General features: G+C 68.1%; 1 protein-coding gene and 1 long non-coding RNA gene across 4 annotated transcripts; both read right to left on the bottom strand.

Moving 5' to 3' along the window:
* Positions 1-647: 647 nt before the first annotated feature.
* Positions 648-10,214, bottom strand: ARHGEF2 (Rho/Rac guanine nucleotide exchange factor 2). The gene is given in 14 exon segments (XM_066206935.1): positions 648-821; positions 908-984; positions 1,196-1,453; positions 1,624-1,741; positions 1,967-2,092; positions 2,571-2,821; positions 4,082-4,228; positions 4,311-4,376; positions 4,379-4,419; positions 4,501-4,630; positions 4,993-5,056; positions 5,171-5,238; positions 6,616-6,766; positions 9,487-10,214. Coding segments are annotated over 13 exon segments (1,653 nt in total). The 5' UTR covers positions 6,749-6,766; positions 9,487-10,214.
* Positions 10,215-17,032: 6,818 nt separating this feature from the next.
* Positions 17,033-20,791, bottom strand: LOC136303237 (uncharacterized). Of its 3 annotated transcripts, none has more exons than XR_010724187.1 (4): positions 20,634-20,791; positions 19,714-19,790; positions 18,258-18,349; positions 17,033-17,115 (listed from the first exon to the last, which is right to left on the bottom strand). It is a non-coding gene; the product is annotated as an uncharacterized lncRNA (long non-coding RNA). The 3 variants fall into 3 exon arrangements; XR_010724188.1 differs by lacking the exon at positions 20,634-20,791 and adding an exon at positions 19,902-20,105; XR_010724189.1 differs by lacking the exon at positions 20,634-20,791 and adding an exon at positions 19,902-20,102 and having other exon boundaries at positions 19,746-19,790.
* Between the last annotated feature and the right edge of the window lie 94 nt (positions 20,792-20,885).

Genomic DNA, 20,885 nt, shown 5'->3' on the forward strand with positions numbered 1-20,885 from the left:
GTGCTGCTCCATCCGCTCTGGAGAGGGGCGGCGGGAACTGGGGTCAGCGGGGAGGGGATGGGGTGGGATTGATTGGGGTGGGGTGGATGGGATGGGATGGGATTGATGGGGTGGGGTGGGATTGATGGGATGGGATTGATTGAGGTGGGATTGATGGGGTGGGATTGATGGGATGGGATGGGATTGATTGAGGTGGGATTGATGGGATGGGGTGGAATTGATGGGATGGGATGGGATTGATGGGGTGGGGTGGGATTGATTGGGATGGGATGGGATTGATTGAGGTGGGATTGATGGGATGGGGTGGGATTGATGGGATGGGGCAGGGTGGGGTGGGATTGATGGGGTGAGGTGGGATGGGGTGGGAGGAACAGGGAAGGGCCCCCACCTTTCAGCTTCCTTAAGGACGCTTCAGTCTCCGTCTCAATCAGGGGAAAATCCTGGCGGCTCGGGCAGCTGGGAGGGCCGGGATGGGGGGTCAGAGCCAAGACCCCCCATCACCATCACCATCACCCCACACCCATCCCCTTTCCCCCTCCATGTCCAACCACCCACCCTGTAACCACGGGCCCCCCCAGCGATTCCCAGACCTTCCCAAATCCATTCCTGGGGGGGGGTCCCAGACGTCCCCAGGTCCCCGGGGACACTCACAGGCTGACGGCCTGCTGGATGACCTTCATCCAGTGGTTGCGGTCGTCGCGGGAGGCCGCGTGCACCTCGTACATCTCGGGCGGGGCGGCGCTGATCAGGAACATCCCCTTCTCCTGGTTGGCGATGTCCCTCACGATCAGGTTTTGCAGGGAGATGACGGCCGGCTTGTCCTGCCGAGGGATTGGGGGGCGGTGGGCACGGGGAATGCCGCCCCGGAGCCCCGCCGAGGGTCGGGGTGAGGAGGTGGGCGGCTCACCAGCATGGGGAAAGTGTACTTCTGGTCCTTCTCTTGCAGGAACACCAGCACGTCCGTCATCAGCAGCACCAGGACGTCTGGGATGAGCCGAGGTGAGTGGAGGGGGTCACCTACGGCTCCCCCTGAGTCCCAGGGCTGACCCCAAATTCAGCCGTGGAGAGCAGGGGATCTGCCAGCACCCTGCTCCACGGGCATCCCCCAGCTCTTGGGAACCCCATTCCATGACGGGTCCCCCATCCCCTGCTCCCTGGACATCCCCCAAGCCCTTTTTTCTGCCCCGCTTCCCACCTTTGAAGCGCCCGGCCGCCGTTTTCCAGAGCATCCCCCCGCTGTGCACCAGCTTCCTGCGGAGCAGCTCGTCCCTCCCAAAGGCTCCAGGGCGGCTGTCCCAGAGCAGCGGCACCTTGGCGCGGGGGTCCACGCGCCGGAAAACGTCCCAGAGGCGCCCTCGGAGCTCCCAGGCGTGAACCTCCTCGTCCACGGCCGAGAGCAGCTCCTTCACCAGCCGCAGCGCCCGCGACAGGTCCGCGCAGTCCCCCTCGTTGTCTGCCAGCGGGGGCGGGAAGCTGGAATTCCGGCCCCGCCTGCAAGGCTGGGGGTCCCGGCCCCTTCCCTCCGTGGGTCCAAACCCCTTCCCTCCGTGGGTCCCAATCCCTTCCCTCCCCAGCTCCTGGCCCCTTCCCTCCCCAGGTCCCGGCCCCTTCCTGCCCCGGTACCTTTGGAGTTCTTGAGGATGCGCTCGATGAGCACCGGGTACTTGGTGATGCGCTGCGTCACCAGCAGGATGCACTCGGGGACGCCGTGGCGGCGGAGGAGGGGGGACCGTGTCACCCGCTGCGGGGAGAGGGCGGACACACCGTCAGCAGGGCCCCCCCGAAGCAGAGACCCCCGTCAGCAGGGACCCCCCTCCATCAGCGACCCTGCCCCCCAAAGCAGAGACCCCCAGGGGCTCGGTGAGGGAGGGGCACAGGCTGGGGAAACTGAGGCGTGGGGTTGGGAGAAGGGTTTCCCGGCGGGGCACAAAGCCTGGAACGTGCAGGGGGACCCCACGGAACCCACCCGGATGAACTGCTGGAAGCGCTTGTCCCGGGCCAGCAGGTCCTTGTACTCCTTGAGCGCCTTGGTGTGTTTGCTGCAGAACTCTGCATAGGCTTTGCGCAGCTGCTCCGCGCTTGGGCCCGAGAACTGGGCAGTGGGAACAACGAGGGGACACCAGTGACACCAGTGACACCAGTGACATCAGTGACATCAGTAACACCCGTGATATCAGTGACATCAGTGACATCATCAGTGACATCAATGGCACAAATGATATAATCAGTGACATCATCAGTGACATCACTATCATCAGTGACATCAGCGACATCATCAGTGACACCAGTGACATCAGTGACACCAGTAACATGAGTGATATCAGTGACATCAGTGACATCATTAGTGACATCATTAGTGACATCAGTGACACCAGTGACATCAGTGACATCATCAGTGACATCAGTGAGCGCATCCCCCCTCTGCCATCCCTGGCCACCCCCACCCCAAAGCATCCTGGTTTCCTGGTAACCCATTCCCCGCCTCCCAGGTCCCCCACTCTCCCCCCCACCCCCAGGTCCCCCCAAATCCTCACCCCCCGTGTCCCCATTCCCCGGCCCCCCCTGCCCACCTGGGTGACGAGGATGTCACCGAGGCGGTCGATGACAAAGTTCTTGTTGCTGTCTTGGGCCAGCGACTCCCGGCGCCGCTCCAGGAGCTGTGCCAGGAAACGCTCGTGGATGTGGCTGAGCTCGTCGAGGCAGGGGAAGATGCGCTGGACGGTGGCGGGGTCCAGCTGCAGCTCCTCCAGCATCGCCCTGCGGAACAGGGCGCCCATGATCTTCAGCGTCCGCACGTGGTGCAGCTCCGTCTGCATCAGCTCTGCGGGGGCACGGCGCGGTCACCACGGGGACAGGGACAGGGATAGGGACGGGGACGGGGACAGGGACAGGGACAGGGACAGGGACAGCACCCCCGGGGGCAGGGACAGGGACATGGACAGCACCCCCGGGGGCAGGGACAGTACGCCCAGGGACAGGGACAGGGACAGTGACAAGGACAGGTACAGCACCCCCGGGGACAGGGACAGTACCCCCAGGGACAGGGACAGGGACAGTGACAGGGACAGGTACAGCACCCCCGGGGACAGGGACAGGGACAGGGACAGCACCCCCGGGGACAGGGACAGGGACAGGGACGGCACCCCTGGGGACAGGGACAGGTACAGCACCCCCGGGGACAGGGACAGGGACAGGGACGGCACCCCTGGGGACAGGGACAGCACCCCCGGGGACAGGGACAGCACCCCCGGGGACAGGGACAGGGACAGGGACAGGGACAGCACCCCCAGGGACAGGGACAGCACCCCCGGGGACAGGGACAGGGACAGGGACAGCACCCCCGGGGACAGGGACAGGGACAGCACCCCCGGGGACAGGGACAAGGACAGGGATGGCACCCCCGGGGACGGGGACAGGGACAGCACCCCCGGGGACAGGGACAGCACCCCCGGGGACGGGGACAGGGACAGGGACAGCACCCCCGGGGACGGGGACAGGGACAGCACCCCCGGGGACAGGGACAGGGACAGGGACAGCACCCCTGGGGACAGGGACAGCACCCCCAGGGACAGGGACAGGGGACAGCATCCCTGGGGACAGGGACAGCACCCCCAGGGACAGGGACAGCACCCCCAGGGACAGGGACAGGGACAGCACCCCTGGGGACAGGGACAGCACCCCCAGGGACAGGGACAGCACCCCCGGGGACAGGGACAGGGACAGCACCCCCAGGGGACAGGGACAGGGACAGCACCCCCGGGGACAGGGACAGCACCTCCAGGGGATAGTGACAGTGACAGCACCCCTGGGGACACCACAGAGGGGACAGGGACAGCACAGAGGGGACAGGACCCGGGGCACGGCCACCCAGCCTGGCCCAGTGTCCTCATGACTGCATCCCTGCATCCTCTGTCCTGTCCCTGTGTCCCCATTCCTGCTCCTCTTCCTGTGTCCCCTGGGCTGTCCCCCACGTCCCCCATCTCTGCACCCCCACCCGTGTCTGCCCCATCCCTGTATCCCTCTCCTGTCCTCACATTCCCCGTGTCTTTATCCCTGTCCCCGTGTCCCCGTGTCCCCTCACCGTAGATGACGTCCTGCCGCTTCATGACGTCCATGCGGTGCTGCTGCAGGAAGCTGTTATCCACCGCCAGGCTCCAGGAATCCGCCTCGAACTCCTTCCCATCCGCCTCCAAATCGCTCAGCAGCTGGCTCAGGATGACGTCAGGGCCTGCGGGTGACACCAGTGGCATCCCGAGTCCCCACGTCCCCACCTCCACCGCCGCGTCCCCACGTCCCTGCGGCGTCCCCACCTTCGTCGATCAGCGACTCCACGGAGAGCGTCCGGTTGCGCATGTTGAGGGAATCCGTGGACTGGACAGGATCCGCCGGATGCCCAGGGGAGAGTCATCGTTGAACGTCCTGGGGGAGGCGGTGGGACACGATGGGGACACCGGTGACACCCCCCGGGTCCCCCTGTCCCCCCTCGTTCCCTGCCCTTACCCCGAGATGTTGGTGGTGGAGACGCTCTTGGAGAGGGACAAGGAGGGGCGGCCGCGGCGGGGCCCCAGCAGCGTCTGCCGGAAGCTCTCCGAGGGATAGATGGCGGAATTGGGGCGCTCCCGGATGGCATCTGGGGAGGGGACACCGGGGGGTCAGTGCCGGGACCCCCCGACACCCCCCAGGCTGTGCAGGGACACAGGGAAGGGAAGGGAAGGGAAGGGAAGGGAAGGGAAGGGAAGGGAAGGGAAGGGAAGGGAAGGGAAGGGAAGGGAAGGGAAGGGAAGGGAAGGGAAGGGAAGGGAAGGGAAGGGAAGGGAAGGGAAGGGAAGGGAAGGGAAGGAAGGGAAGGGAAGGGAAGGGAAGGGAAGGGAAGGGAAGGGAAGGGAAGGGAAGGGAAGGGAAGGGAAGGGAAGGGAAGGGAAGGGAAGGGAAGGGAAGGGAAGGGAAGGGAAGGGAAGGGAAGGGAAGGGAAGGGAAGCTCCCCCCACTCACTCTTGTTGCGCAGGGACACCGACTGCAGGGCTGAGCTGTTCTTCAGCAGCGCCGCCTTCTGCTGCTGCGGGGGAGCGGAAGCGTCACTGTCCTCGCGTGTCCCCGACTCATTCCCGCAGCCCCCGGTCCCCTCAGCCCCCCGCGGATCCCGAGCCCGCCCGGCCTCACCGGCGCTCACCTTCTGCTTCACCTTGGTGCAGTTGGGCAGGGTGTCCTTGCAGCGGTTGTGGATGGTGACGTTGCAGGCTGGGGGGACACGGAGAGGTGACGGAGAGGTCGCGGGGACCCTCCTGCCACCCCTCCTCCCCCCGGGTCCCGGCGGAGCGACGGGAGCAGATGTGGTGGGAATGCGGGTGGATGCGGATCGCCCGGAGCTGCAGCTGCCAGGGAGCAGCTGCCCCAACCCCGGGGGCGCCGCGCCAGCCCGGGGCCACCAGCGCCAGCCCGGGGCCACCAGCGCCAGCCCGGGGCCACCAGCGCCAGGGAGCCGGGATGTGCCAAGGCGGAGAAACCATCTCCTGCTCCAGGGCACAAACCCGGGAGGAACTGTGCTCTGGGAATGGGCACTGCGGTGCCCAAAGCCACGGGGAAAAAAGCCACCCCAGGAAAGTCGCCTTGGAAAAAGCCACCGTGGCACAGTTCACCCTGGCAAGGCCACCCCCCCCCCAAAAAAAAAAGCCGTCCCAAAAAAAGCCGCCCCGGCGAAGCCACTGCGGCAAAGCCAATCCGGCAAAAGCCACCCCAGCAATTCCGCCCCAGCAAAGCCACCCCAAAAAAAGTCATCCCAAAAAAAGCCTCCTCGGAAAAGCCACTGCGGCAAAGCCACCCCGGCAAAGCCGCCATGGAAAAGCTACCCCAGAAAAAGCCACGCCGGGCAAGTCCACGCTGGGGAAGTAACTGCGGCAAAGCCACCCTGGAAAAAGCCACCACAGAAATGCCACTCCGGCCAAGCCACCGTGGGAAAGCCACCCCAGAAAATCCATCCTGGCAACTCCATTCCACCAAATCCACCCCGGCAAAGGCACTGCAGCAAAGCCACCCTGGCAATTCTGCCTGGCAAAGCCAACCGGGAAAAGCCACCCCATCGTATCGAGCCCAGCGCTGCCACCCTGGCAAAAACCATGATGGAGAAGACACCCCGGAGGAGCCATCCCAAAAAACCCACTGCGGCAAAGCTGCCTGGCAACTCCACTCTGGAAAAGCCACCCCCCAGCAATGCCAGCCCTGGCAAAGCCACTGCAGCAAAGCCACCCGTGGCAATTCTGCCTGGAAATGCCAACCTGGCAAATCCACCCACCAAATCCAGCCTGGCAAAGCCACCCCACCCAAATCCACCTTGGAAAAGCCACCCCACCAAATGCACCCTGGAAAAGCCACCCCACCAAATCCACCCTGGAAAAGCCACCCCACCAAATTTACCCTGGCAAAACCACCCCACCAAATCCAGCCTGGAAAAGCCACCCTGGCAAATCCACCCCAGCAAAGCCACCCCAGCGATGCCACCATGCCAATCCTGCCGTGGCACGTCCCCTCGCCGGCAAATCTCCCTCCTGGCAACCCCGGGCCGGCACATCCCCCTGGCATGTCCCTCCCGGCTCCCTCCCGGCTGCCCCCGGCACTCACTGGGACACACGAGCGCTTCCTTGGCCGTGATGCTCTTGTTGCAGGCGAAGCACATGGTCATGCCGGACACGGAGATGGTGGTGAAGAGGTGCCCGTTGGTGTAACGAGCGTCCTTCTCCTTGCCCTCCTTCATCCTCTCCTTGTCTTTGCCCTGCCCGGACAGAGGCACCGGGCGCCTGACGGGGCTGCGGCACCGCGGCCGGCCCGCGGCTCCCCCCCGCCGGCCTCGGGACGCGGCTCATGGCTGCGGGCGGCCGGGCGGGCTGCGGGAGCGGCCGCTCCCCGGCGGGGAGCCCGGAGGAGGACGGGGAGAGACGGCCGCGCTCCCTGCGCTCGCTTCCCAGCATCCCGTCTCCACGGCAACCGGAGGCTGCGGGAGAGATCCCCCCCGCCCCGGCACGGCCCCCCCCGGCGCCAGCCCCAATGGGGACGGGGTGCGGGGGCGCCGCCGGGGGTGACGCTGCCCCCGTGGGGGTTGGGGACATCGTCCTGCACCCCCCAACTCCTATTTTTAGACAAACTGGGGGGGGGGGGTTTTCACCTTTTTTTCTCCCCTCCTCAAAACGGGGGGTCGGGAGCCGGCTGAGCCCCCGCGGGGATGGTTTTGGGGTTTTTTTTGGAGGGGCGGGCGGGGGTGGGTTTGGGTTTCCCGCAGGGAAAGGGGGAGCGAGCCGGTGTCACCCGAGTGTCCCCGCGCTGGCCTCGGACCCCCCCCCGCGCCCCCACGGGCACAGAGAGGCCTTTGTGCCCCCCCCGGCCATCCCCGCGGCCCCGGCCGTGCCTGGCACCGGGGCTGAGCCCGGCGGGCCGGGGCACTTGGGGGGCCGAGCCACAGCCCCCCAAAACGGCGGCGCTTCGGGACCCCCCGCTCCCCCTCCCACCCCCGGTCCCAAGGGGGTCCCGGGGTCTGTCCCCGCTCCCCGCCCCCCGGAGGGCGGGGTGAGGCTGAGGGACCCCCGGGGGGGGCCTGGAGGGGGTGAGGGAGGGGAGCAAGGACGGGGGGCCACGGGGCAGGAGTGGGACCCCACGGGCACCAGTGGGACCCCGCGGACAGGAGTGGGACCCTGTGGATCAGGAGTGGGACCCTGTGGATCAGGAGTGGACCCCGCGGACAGGGAGTGGGACCCCATGGACAGGAGTGGGACCCCGCGGACAGGAGTGGGACCCCATGGACAGGAGTGGGACCCCGCGGATCAGGAGTGGGACCCTGTGGATCAGGAGTGGGACCCCACGGACAGGAGTGGGACCCTGTGGATCAGGAGTGGGACCCCGCGGACAGGAGTGGGACCCCGCGGACAGGAGTGGGACCCCATGGATCAGGAGTGGGACCCCGCGGACAGGAGTGGGACCCCTGTGGATCAGGAGTGGGACCCCACGGACAGGAGTGGGACCCCACGGACAGGAGTGGGACCCCATGGATCAGGAGTGGGACCCCACGGACAGGAGTGGGACCCCGCGGACAGGAGTGGGACTCCAAGGGCACCAGTGGGACCCTGTGGATCAGGAGTGGGACCCCACGGACAGGAGTGGGACCCCACGGGCACCAATGGGACCCCACGGACAGGAGTGAGACCCCTCGGAGCAGGGCGAGACCCCGCGGGACACCGGCGGGACCCCGTGGATCAGGAGCGGGCCCCCGGTGTCACCCCGTGTCCCCGGGCGCGGGCGGGGGGCGCGGGGGGCTCACCCGCTCTGGGCTCAGGGCTCCCTCCGCCTCCCCGTCCGCCGGGAACGGGGCGCAGAAGCAGCAGCACATCCCGGACCCCCCGAGCCCCGGTCCCCCTCGGGCCCGGCGGCGCCTCCGGCCGCGACATCGGCCGCGACATCCGCCCCGCGCGCGATTGTTCCCGCCCGCTTGTTTGTTTTCCTTTGATTTTCCCTTCGCCCCACCGGTTTTGTTTGTTTTCCTTTTCTTTTCGTCCGGTTTTTTTGTTCGTTCCTTTTCTTTTCGCTCCCATTATCTGCTTTCCTTTCTTTTTCTTTCATTTTTTTCTTCCCCCCCCCTTTGCTTTCCCTTTATTCTTCTCGCCCTTTTCCCTGTTTTTTTCCTTTCATTCCCTCCACTTTCTTTCCTTTATCCTTCTGCTTTTCTTTCCTTTTCCGCCCCCGATTTTCTTTCCGCTTTTATCCTTCCCCCCTTTTTTACCCTTTTTCCTTTTTTATCCTCATTTCCCCCCTTTTACTGCATTTTCCTTTCTAACTGATTTTTCCTTCTTTACTGCTTTTCCCCCGCTCATTTTCCCTTTTTTTACACCTTATTTTCCTTTTTTCCCTCCGCTTTCCCCCCAGCACTTTTCTCTCGTTTTTTTCTTTCTTTTTTTTGACCGTTTTTCTTCCCCCTCCCCCCCCCCCGACTTTTCTCCCCTTCTTTCCCCGCTTTTCTCCCTTGCCGATCTCCGTGTTTTTCTCCCCGTTTCGGGCCCTCCCCCGGGAAAGGAAACCGAACCGCGCCAGACAAAGGCGGGAGCCGAGGCCGCTTCCTGCCCGCCCCCCGCCCGTCCCGGGACCCCCCGGCCCGGGGGTCTCCACCCGGACAAAACCCTCAGCGGAGGGGGGGTCACACCCGCGCAACCGCTGGCCCCCCCCCCAAAAAAACCCCCAAAACTCCCCGAGAATGACCCTGGGAGAATTTTAGGGGGTCCCGCAGCCCCTCGCCCTGCAGAGCCGGGGGGGCAACCACCGCAGGTTTGGGGGGCTCACGGCGCACCCCGGGGGGGACATCGAGGGGACACCAAGCCCGAAAGACCCCGGGGATTGGGGGGGGGGGGGGACGGTGGCCGCGCCCCTCCCGCGCCCCCCAAACCCCCGAGCAGCGGAGACCCCAACACAAAGACCCCTCCGCGCCCCCCGGCCCAAACCCGCCGCACAAACCGGGGTGCCGGGACACGCGGCTGCTCCGGGCGGGGAATTTCGGGTCCCGGCACTGCCGAGCCCCCCCGCCCGCTCCTCCCCCGGCGCGGGTGGCTGAGGAAGTTTCGTTGCTTTAATTAGAGCCGGGGGTTTTTTGGGTTCCTGTTCCGGCCCCGGGCCCCTCCGCGTGCCGCTCGCCAGGAGTTTTTGGGGCGCCGTCAGAACCCTGGGGGCCACCCCCACCCCTAAAAGAGGCGTCGGGTGCGAAGGGGGGAACCCCCGCCCGCCCCAAAACCCGCGGAGGTTTGATGGGGCTGAACCCCAAACCGTGTCACGGAGCGGCTGGGGGTGAGCCCTGCCCCTTTTTGGGGGGCACTTCCTCCTTTTTTGGCGACAGCCCCCCCTTCTTTGGGGACAGCCCCCCCCTCGCCCGCCCCGGCGGCGAACAAAGCCAGCGCCGAGGCAACAAAGACCCGGGACAGGAGACACGGGGGGGCTCCCGGCAGTGCCTCCCCCCCCAAAAAAAACCCACCGCGGGACGCCCCCAGACCCCAAATTTCCCCCCTCGGAGGTTCGAAGCCCCCGGACTGAGGGGCGGGAGATCCGGGGCAGCGGGACCCCCCTGGGCTGTTTTGGGGGCTCCGGGGAGGGCGTGGGGGGGCGGTGCAGCCGGGACACTCCCAAAAGAAGGGGGGGGGAATGCCCCGGAAAACCGCGGGGGGGGGGGAGTGTCCCCACATGTCCCCTCCCAGCCCCGGCCGGGGGGTCCCTGCTGCCTTTGGGGATCCCCTGGGAGTCGCCCCCTTTCGCGGGGGGGGATCACCCCGACCCCCCCGGCTTCCCCCCCCCGACCCTGGGTGGGGCGAAAATATCCCGTGACGAAACTTTAAACCAAACAAAAAAAAAACCAAAAAAAAAAAACCCAAAAAACCCCATTTCCCTCCCCCGGGCAAAGCCGGCACCGACAACCACTTCCACCCTTCCAGAAACGGCCCTGGAGCCGCGCCAAAACCGCCCCGCAGCCCCCCCCAACCGCCCCCTGACCCCCCCAAACCCCTTTTCGGGGTGGGGGCACCCCCGACCCCCCCCGCTGCCCGCGGGGCTCGGGCCCGACCCGCTCAGCGCATCCCGGGGTGGGGGGAGCGGCGGCGCCGGCGTCCCGCCCTCCCTCCCCCAAAAAAAACTGAGTTTTGGGGTGAGCTGAGGTCCCGGGGGGGCGCACAGAGCGTTGCCCCCCCTCACCACGGCCTTGCCCGGGCACACAAAGCCCCGCGGGCCCCCCCCGCGCCCCCCCCGCCCGGCGTTTCGCCACGCCGGCATTGCCACATGCCCGGGGCCCCCCCCCGCACCCCCCGGTCACGGGGGTCGGGGCCGCGGGCGCGTTCCCGGGGCGCCCCGTGCCTCAGTTTCCCCGAGCCCCCCGCCGGGCTTTGTCCCCACGTGAGAGCGATAAAATCGGGGTGCGGGGGGCTGGGGGGGGGGTCCCTAAAACTTCGTCCCCCGCCCGACTGGAGGGGAAGGCGACTTCCTCATCCTCATCCTCCGCGCTGCCCAAAGCTTCGGGCCCGGCGCGGAAAGGAGGATGAGGAAGGGTCGGGGGGAAATCTGGGGCGGCGGAGAAGTTGTGGGGGGGACACACGGGGGTCCCCGGGGCTGGGGGGGACGCGACGTGGGCGGGGGGTCCTTGTTCCAGCAGCCCGCCCCAGTCACAACGGGGAGCAGCTGGGGGGGGGCTCGTCCCCTCCCCGCCCTTCGCCCCCTTCCATCGGGACCCCCCCCGTCCCCGAGCATCACCCCGCGCCCCCCAAAAACCCCAAATCGCCGCGGCCGCCTGGGGCAGGGCAGAGCCCCCAGGTCGGGGGGGTGAGGGACGGGGTGACCCCTCCCGCCCCCCAAAGAGGAGCAGCGAGGGAAGAGCCCCCCCGACCCCAAGACGGGCTGGGAGAGGGGGGTCCCCGCTCGGGGGGGGCTGCGCTCGCCGGGACCACACCTTGGCGCGATCGCTCCTGGCCCGCGACAGCGACTCGATACGGGACATAATCCAGGGAGCGCTCCCGGCTCCCTCCCCGTGCTCCCGGCCCTTCCCGGTGCCCTCCCGGCCCTTCCGGTGCCCCCGGTCCTCTCTCGGCTCCCTCCCGCTCCTCCCGGTGCTCCCGGTCCCCGCCCGGTCTCTCACGGTCCCGCCCCCCGGGGGCGGGTCGTGCCGCCCCCCGGCCTCGTGCTGCCCGCGGGGCCTTTGTTCGCGCGGGGTCCCCGGGATCCGGCCGGGAACACCGGGATCCAGCCGGGATCGGCCTCCCGGGGACCGGCATCCCCCGGGATGGGCGCCCCGGAGTCACCCCGGGATCGGCACCGCGCCAACCTCTGGGATCGGCTCCCAAGCATCCCAAGGGATCAACCTCGGGACTCAGCCCAGCTCTGGCTGGCACCGCAGCATCCCCAGGGATCTGTATTCAGCATCCCCAGGGATCCGTGTTCCAGCATCCCGCGGGATCAGTCCCAGCAGCCTCCCCGGATCCCAGCCCGGCGTCCCTCGGGATCGGTGCCCGGAGTCACGGCGGACCCCGGGGCCGCCCTCGGAGCCCGGGATCAGGGGTCTCGGAGCCCGCTCTGGCCCGGCCCCGGCGGCCTGGATGCGGCCCCGAGTCCGGCCTTCCTCTCGTGCCTCAGTTTCCCCCCCCCCGCACGCTCCTGGAAACCGCCGGGCTTCGGGGACACCCCCCTCCCAGGCCGGGGTGACAGCGGGACTGGAACCCCGAAAGGAAGCAGGACACCCCATGGAATCCCACCTCTCCCAAAGGCCCCCGGCGAAACCCCAAAGCGCCGTTTTGGGGCGGCTCCAATCCCAGCCCTGCTCTCCCCCGTTCTGGGGACTTCCGTCCCCCAGCTGCAGCAAATCCAGACCGGGCCCTCCCCGGGAGAGCCCCTCCGCGGGTGCTGCCCCTTCCCTGGGGACGGAAAGTTGGGATAAAGGCGCTGTTCCGGGGAAATGCTGCTTTCCCCTGTAACACGGCGGCTTGGGAGAGGCCCTGGCAGCGGGAGCTGGGCTGGCGTCACCCGGTTGAACATTAACTCCGCCGGGATAAGCCGCGATTTATCAGATCACTCCCGCTCCCAGATAACGCTCCCGGTCCCGTCCGCGGCTTTTTGGGGATCCCGGAGCCCCCAAATGCCACCTGGGGAGCCCCAGGACAAAGCCACCCCCTCAGTTCCGGGATCCTCAGGGAATTCCGTGTCCCTTTATCCCGCATTTCCCAGCCCGGGGGAGGGGGACAGGAGCGACACCGGCAGCGCCGGGATTAATGGATAACCAGGGAGAGGCGGCGGTGCCAGGGAGAGGTGTCACCATTCCCGATGGAATTCCCTGTGGAAAACAGCGGCCGCGGGACAGGAGCGGCTCCCACGGGAGAGGGGCGGGACGGCATTCCCGGGAAAAGTTGGGACCCAGGAAAACATCCAGCGTGCCCGAGCCCGGGATGGGAGCGGATCCATGGAGGCGTCTGGGCCTCGTCTCTGATTCACTCGCGACTCATTCCCGGCTCCTTCCCGGGCCGCCAAGGCTGGATTTTAATTAAACTGCGGATTTTAATTAACTCCTGGTCACCAAAGCGGAATCAATCCCCCGGGGGGCCCCGGAGCGGGGGTGAGGACGTGGTCAGACTCCCCCTTTCACCCACATTCCCCATTCCTCGTTTCTCCCCGGCTACACCCGGGGCCGGGATCCGCTTCTGCTCCCCCCTGCGCGGCCGTTACCCCAAAAGGGCCCCAAAACCACCGGTAAAAAACCCCAAGAGGCCCCCGGGTGCTCCGGGGGCTCTTCCCACGTGGATCCGCACGGGAAAACCCCGCGGAGGCCGAGGGGAAGCGGCGGCCGGGCCACGAAAACAGCCCCGGGAGGAGGGAACCGGGGGGCTCCGGCCGCGGGGGACCCCCCGAGTCCCCCCGGCACCGGAACATCCCACCGGGAATCCCCGGGGCCGGAGCCGGCCGGACCCCCCGGCTCCCCCCGTTCATCCCTGGGCTCGGGGGGCGACGCGGGGACCCCCCAGGACCGCCGGGGGGGTCCGTTCCCACGGGCGGAGCCCCCCCAAAGCGGGGGATTATTATTCCTCCCCCAAATGGCCGTTTTGGGAAGAACAATTTCCTCCACGCCCCGCCGCTCCAGCCGGGACCGGCCGGCGCCCTCCCCACCCCGACACGGAGCCGGAGCCGCCCCCCCCTCCCCAGCGCCCCCCAACTTCCAGGCGCCTTTTCCCTGCGGGATCCCGAACAAACAACCCACCCATCCCCACAGACATCCCGGCGGGTCCCGGGTCCGGCCCGTTCCGGCCCCGCCGGGATGTGGGGCGAGGCCGGAGCCATCCCGCCGGGCGGTTCCGGATCCCGCGGCAGCTCCCGGCGGGATTTGGAGCCGGGGGGGCGCGGGGCCCCCCCAGATGGGAACAGCTGGCGGCTGATCCGGCGGGAAGAGCGGGAGGAGGAGCGGGAGGAGGAGGAGGAGGAGGTCGGGGATGGATTAACGGCTCCGCATGGCGGCGAATCGGGGCCGCCCGGGGGGGGCCGAGCGCGGTTTGCCCCCCCCAAAACCGGGCTGCGGTGGCGGCGCGGGGACAAAGCCACCGCCGGCTGCCGTGCCCCTCGTGCCTCAGTTTTTCTCCCTGAGCCCCCCCCGAAACCGGGCTGTGGAGGGACGCACCCCCCGGGCCCCCCCGGGTCACCAAAACCCCCCAGGAACAGGCGGGAGAGGGGAAACTGAGGCACGGGAGGGGAAGGAGCGGGCGGAAAACATTCCCGAGGCAGGGATGGCCGCGGGAAAGGCCGGGATGGGCGCGGGGGATCCGCCTGGGCTCCCTTCCCCGAGCGCAACCCGCGTTTCCCTGTTTTACATCCCAAAGTCTGGAAAGCAGCGACCGACGGAGCCGGGAAACTGAGGCACGGCGGAGCATCCACGGACCCATCCCGCTGTCGTTATCCCGTTGTTATCCCGTTGTTATCCCGCTGCCGCGCCCGCCCAGCCCATCCCGGCTTTTCCCTACCTTTGTCTTCCCGGTCATCCTGCGGATGAAGCTGAGGGTCCTGTCCAGGGGGGTCCCTTCCCGGCCCGGGGGGGTCCCCAGCCTCCCCCGCCAGCCGCTCGCGGCTCCCGGCGCTGCAGGAGGAGGATCCCGCTGGACGATCCCGCCGGACAATCCCGCTCTGTCCCCGCCGGGAACGGGGAGGAGCGAGCGTGTCCCCTCCCCGCTGCCACCGCCGAGCGCCCCGTGTGTCCCCCCCCCGAGCCCCCCGTGTCCCCTTCCGGCCCCCCCCCCGTGTCTCTGACCTCCGATTTGGGGGGCGGGGAGGGGGTCCCGGGTTTGGGGGGGGCAACCCCGAGGTTGGGTGGGCCCCCCTGTCGTGGGTGGTCCCGGTTCCTCGGGGACATCCTCAGGCGGGGACAAAGCGCCCTTGGAGGGGCCGAATCACCCCCGGGTTGGGACAAAAGCCACCCTCGGCAGGGAACAAATGCCCCTGGAGGGGACAAGCCACCCTGGGAGATAAATCACCCTCGAGGGGGGACGAGGGGGGACCAAGTCACCTTCAGAGGGGGACGAGCCACCTTTGAAGGGGGAAAAGCCCCGTCCTTTGCGGAGCGGCGTGTCCCCATCCGTGTCCCCATCCCTGTCCTCATTCCTGTCCCTGTCCCTGTCCCCGTCCCTGTCTCCATCCCTGTCCCCATCCCCATCCCCGTCCTCATCCCTGTCCTCATCCCTGTCCCCATCCCTGTCCCCGTCCCCAACCCCATCCCCGTCCCCATCCCTGACCCCATCCCTGTCCCTGTCCCCATCCATGTCCCCATCCCTGAACCCATCCCTGTCCCCATCCCTGTCCCTGTCCCCATCCCTGTCCCCGTCCCCGTCCCTGTCCCCGCCCCTGTCCCCGTCCCTGTCCCCGCGGGGCCCCGGGCCAGCCCCCGGCGTGACGATTCCCGGGAACAGCCGCCCTAATGAGGACGGGAATGGGCCGTGACAGGCGGGGGGGGACAGGACACGGCGGGGGGACACGGAGGGGACACGGAGGGGACACGGAGGGGCCAGCGAGGGGACTCACCCGCTGAGCAGGCTCTGCTGGGAGGCGAACGGGGGAATTTCAGCAGCTGGAAATAGGGAAAAGGAATTTCAAAAGCGCCGCGAGGAGCTGCCGGGGGGCGACGGCGGGGGGGCCGTAATTAACTGCGGGGGCAGCGCCATCGATTTCGGGCCGTTAGCGGGGGGGGTCGGGGCAGGGACAGCGCCGGGGGGGACACCGGGGGTCCCGGGGGGGGGACAGACTCACCCTCCTGGCCGGGGACGCTGGCGATGACACCGAGCGACGCGGATTTGGAGCGGGACCAGCCCCGGGAGCCGGCCCGGGGCGCCGGGAGCCTCCGCGCGTCCTCCTGCCGGCGGGGACAGCGACAGGGACAGTGGCACTGCCACCCTCACCGGCCCCTCAGCGTCCCCTCCCCGCCGTCGGTCCCCAGAAGGGGGCTGCTCCCAGGGGACGGGGCGTCCTGGTGGTCCCAAAGCGGCAGAGCCACCCAGGCCGATGGCGACGGCACGGGGACAATGACAAAGCCACCAGGGCTGCGGCAGAGCCGCTCCAGATGGTGACAAAGTCACTCGGGACAATGGCAAAGTCACTCTGGGCGATGGCAAACCACCAGGACAACGGCCAGGCCACCTGGGGTGATGGCAAAGCCACCCAAGGTGACAACAGGGTCACCCAAAACGACGGCAGAGCCACTCGGGACGGTGACAAAACCGCTTGGGGTGGTGACAAAACCACCGGGACGATGACAAAGCCACCCAGGATGCGGCTTTGTCACAGCGATGCCCTCTCCGGGGTGTCCCCTCGGCCCAGCTCGGGTGACCCCGGGGTGACAGGAGGGTCCTACCTGTGCCCGCCTCACGTCGGCCTCGTCCTCCTCGTCCTGGGACAGCAGCGAGTCCAGGTCGTCGCTGCTGTGGACCAGGGGGGCTCTCCGGGGGTCGCGGCGGGGTCGGCACAGCCCCCCCAGCTGCTCCGCGCTCCCGCTGGGGGGGACACGGCCATCCTCAGCCGGGGGGGACACCCCCAAACCGGGGCTGGCCCCCGAGGGGTGAGCGGGGACTTCGGGGTGTCCCCACCGAGGCAGGGATGCCCGGAGGGTCTCAACGCCGGGGTTTGGGGGTCAGGGACACGGGGAGACCCCTGAGACCCGGATTTTGGGCTTGGGGACACGGGGAGACCTCTGAGCCCGGGATTTGGGGGTCAGGGACACGGGGAGACCCCTGAGCCCGGGATTTGGGCCTGGGGGGTGGCGACCCGGGGGTCCCCCCTACCTGAGCTGGTCGTAGCCCGGGATCCCCCGCGGGTCCTTCCCCGGCTCCCAGCTGTGCCGGCGGAAAGGGTCCAGGGAGCTCCGGAGGGTCCCGGCTCTCCGCAGGGACACCCCGGGGACCCGCTCTTCCTCCTCCTCCTCCTCCTCATCCCAGGCCGTGCCGGGCTCCAGGACGGACACGCAGCGGCGCCTCGGGGGCGGGAGCCCCGCGGGGACCCCCCCGCAGGGCCCCGGGGAGGCGGGGGGGGGGCTCCAGGCTCTGGGGGGGCTCCAGGCTCGGGGGGGCTCCCGGTGCTGCTCAGGGCCGGGCGCTGCGGGCGGGGGGCGCGGCGGGGTCGGGGCTCAGCCGAGAGGGGAGTCTGGGGGTCTCAGCCCAGCCCGGCCCCCCCGGAGGGACACGGGCGACATTCCCGCTGCCCGCCGTGTCCCCGCGGCGCCGGAGGGTCCCCAACCCCCCCGGGGGTCCGGGACTCTCACCCCCACCCCCCCCCCCCCAGGCGGAGCTCTCCTGGTTACTCATTAAACCGCCAGGAATTCGGCCGGGATGAGGGCGGGCGGGCTGGGGGATGTGGGAACGGGAATGGGGATGGGGATGGGAAAATGGGAATGGGAATGGGAAAATGGGAATGGGAAAATGGGGATGGGGATGGAGAAATGGGAATGGGGAAATGGGAATGGGGATGGGGATGGGGATGGGGACGGGAATGGGGAAATGGGGAAATGGGAATGGGGATGGGAATGGGAATGGGGATGGGGATGGGAATGGGAATGGGGACAGGAATGGGAATAGGAATGGGGGTGGGATTGGGGATGGGGATGGGAATGGAATGGGAAAGGGAATGGGAATAGGAACTCCTGCCCCAGGGGGATCCTGTATGTGGCGCATCCGACCCCCCAAATTCCCACCTCCTGAGGGGAGGGAAGCCCCCTCGAGCAGCTGGACCTCGGGGGAGGGGGCTCAGGGGCCTTTCGGGGGCCGGGGGGCACCTGGGAGCTGGGATGGGACCTTGGACGGGACTTGGGGGGATTTGGGATGGGGCTGGGAGAGGCTGTGGGATGGGAACAGGGTGAGGTTTGGGATGGGATCCGAGATGGGATCTGAGCGGGTTTTGGGGGGGCGGATCTGAGATGGGATCTGGGGGATTTCAGCCTGGCCGTGGGCCCCTAAAAGGCCACACTGGACTGGGAAACGCCTGGGAATGCCGACACCCCTCCCAAAATCCCGAAATCCCGACACCCCTCCCAGAAGCCCGGCACCCCCTGAGCATCCTGACCCGGCAGCTCCTGCTGGGACCACGTCCCCCCTCCTCGCCTCGATCCAGGTGGATCCAGGGCTGCTCCCGGTGGATCCCCCGATCCCCGTGCCCCAGCCCATGGCTCCGGTCCCTCAACCCCCAAATCCCAACAGCATTCCCAGGCTGGCACATCCTGCCCCGGCCCTGGCCAGACTCACCCTACTGGGGACAGGGAGGGGACTGGGATGAGCTGGGATGAGCTGGGATGAGCTCAGCCGTTTTCCTGTTTTTACATTCCCAGCGCGGTCAGCTGATTAAAAACAACAAAAAAAAAAATCAAAAAAAACCCGCTTTCCTTTGTGGATCTGCCCTTGGATCTGCCGGGGATCGGCCACAAACCGGGAATAATAAACACGGAATCACAGAGAAACGCGGAGCGGAGCGCGGCCATCCCCCGGGGCAGCTCCCAGGGGAAGGCCGGAGGCGCCGCTCCTCCCCGGACCCGCCAGGTCCCCGCGGGTTTTGGGGCTCCCGGGCTCCTCCAGCTGCCGAGGAGCCACCGGGATGCGCGGCAGGTTCCCAGAATCCGCTGGGAATCTCGGGGCGCGAATCCAGGCTCCGGAGCGGGCAGCTGGCCGGGAAAGGGACGGGATCCTGCCCCCAAACCCCCCATCCTGGGGGGCAGCCCCCGAAATGCTGGTGGGGAGCGGGGAGCGGCGGCTCCGCTGGGTTTGGATCCCGGCGGGATAATCGCGCGGCCCCCAGGACGGGAATTTCGGCGGTGGGGATGGGGTGTCCCCAGTCCCGGGGGAGGGGACCCTGGGGACCCGCGCCGTCCTTCCCGGCGGCTCCCGGGACCCGCCCGGGATTCCCGCTGGGAGCCCGGAACCTTCCCGGGAAGGAAGCGGATGGTCCGGCACCGGCAGGGAACATCCCGGGGGACCGGGACACCGGCCCCGAGGGACGAGGGACCGCGGGGGGACCGGGGGGGACCGGAGCGCCCTCCCCGTGTCCCACCGGAGCGGCCGGGACCCCGGGGCAGGGGGCCCTGGGGTGGCCGCAGAGGTGACAGCGGGGCCGGGGGTCCCTGGGGGGCTCGGGGGGGGCCGGGCCATGCCCAGGTCGCCCCAGGTCACCCCAGGTCACCCCAGGTCGCCCCGGACCTACCTGCGGGTGGTGGGGGCAGGGTGAGCTCCGCACAACCCGGAAATCCCCAATTCCCGGTTCCCGGCCCCGAGATTCCCGGTTCCCGGGGTCCCGGCCCCGCGCCCCCTCGCCCTCCCCTCCCGCACTCCAGACAATCCAGGAACCACCCGGCGAACCAGATCCTCCCCTCTGTTAACCCTTTTCCCGCTCCCCCAGCCCCCCCCGATCCCCTTTCCCGGCGGGTTTTAGGGATCGGGAACAGCCCTCGGGTCCCCCTCGGGGTCCCACTGCCCCTTCCCGACTCCCGGAGATCCCTCCCGAGGGATTTATGGATAATTCCGCGGCGGGGAGGAGCCGGGCACCCCCAAAGCGCCGCAGGGCAGGGCGGGGGGGGGAATGACTCCGTGCCTCAGTTTCCCCGCCCCAGGGGCAAGAATTCCTTCTCCCCCCACGGAGCGTTCCCACTTTCCCAGCCCCAAATCCAGGGGACCGAACCCCAAATCCAGGGCGCTGCCCCCACATCCCCACCTCGTCCCGGTTCCGGACCTCGGATCACACACCTCGGACAAGGCCAGCGCAGCGGGGTCCGGCCGGGATTTCATTTCCTGGGAAAAGCCAGCACGGAACGGGTCGATCCCGGCTGGATCGACCCCATCCCGCTGCGGAGACACCTGCGGGCGCTCAGCACCCCCGGCGGGGAAGCGCTTCCCACCTACCGGGAATATCCGGGAGCATGGAAAAGCTCCGGGAAAGCCCAGGAAAATCCCGAATTCCCCTGCCGGCTGCTCCCGGGGATTTGTCCCGCCGGGAAGGTGTTTGTTTAAACAAACGGGCGGAGCGGGGACCTTTGTGCGGGCTTCGGGAGGTGACACCTCCCGGGACGCGGCTCCCAGCCCTGCCCGCTCCCGGGATTTTCCAGGGGTTCCGTCGGCGTTCCCGGGCTCCAGGGCACGGATTGAGCCTTTCCCCGGCATTGGGGGTTAAATTTTGCCCCCGCGCTTCCTGCTCCTGCGGGTCCGCCCCGCCGGGCTTGTGTGCACAAACCTTTGGAATTTGGGAGGCCGGGGCTTAGATCCCTGCGTGGAGGCTGGAGTGGGGTCTCTGGGTCCTTTCCACCCCCAGCAGGACAAAAACGCCTTCCCAGGAGCCGGGACCCCAAAATATTCCCGGTGGAGTCAGCGACCCCCGAGGTCTTTTCCAGCCTGAATCATTCCAGGATTTCCAAGGGGATCCTGGAACTGCCTGGCCCCCCTCGGGGGTCCCATCCTGCCCGATGCCACAGCTCCACCTCCCGAAATGCAGGAGCAACACTGGCGAGACGGGATTTGGGATCACGGGGACAGCACAACCCGCCCCAGGCCCCAGGCCCGCCGCCGGGAACGCGCCGCCTTCGCCCTCCTCCAGCTCTAAATCCCACGGGAGCGGCATCCCGCCGGGATCACCCTTACCCCTCATCCCGGAGAGGAGATTCCCGGCGCTCCGGCCCCGTCCGCTCCCGGGAAGTGCCGGGATCCCAGCGCCGAGGGAGGGGTGGGATGAGGGGGTGAGGAATTCCAGCCCGGGAATTGCTCAGGGACAAAGGGACACTGTTCCCCCGGCACCTCCATCCACCAACACCGAATTCTTGGCTGCGGGGTGACCCGAGCCGCCAAATATTGGATTTTTTTTGGGGGGGGGGGGATTGTCTCCAAAGATCCGCA

This window comes from Chamaea fasciata, unplaced genomic scaffold (genome assembly GCF_029207755.1).
Source record: "Chamaea fasciata isolate MVZ Bird 193981 ecotype frontalis unplaced genomic scaffold, bChaFas1.0.hap1 SCAF_31, whole genome shotgun sequence".
NCBI classification, from domain to species: domain Eukaryota; kingdom Metazoa; phylum Chordata; class Aves; order Passeriformes; family Sylviidae; genus Chamaea; species Chamaea fasciata.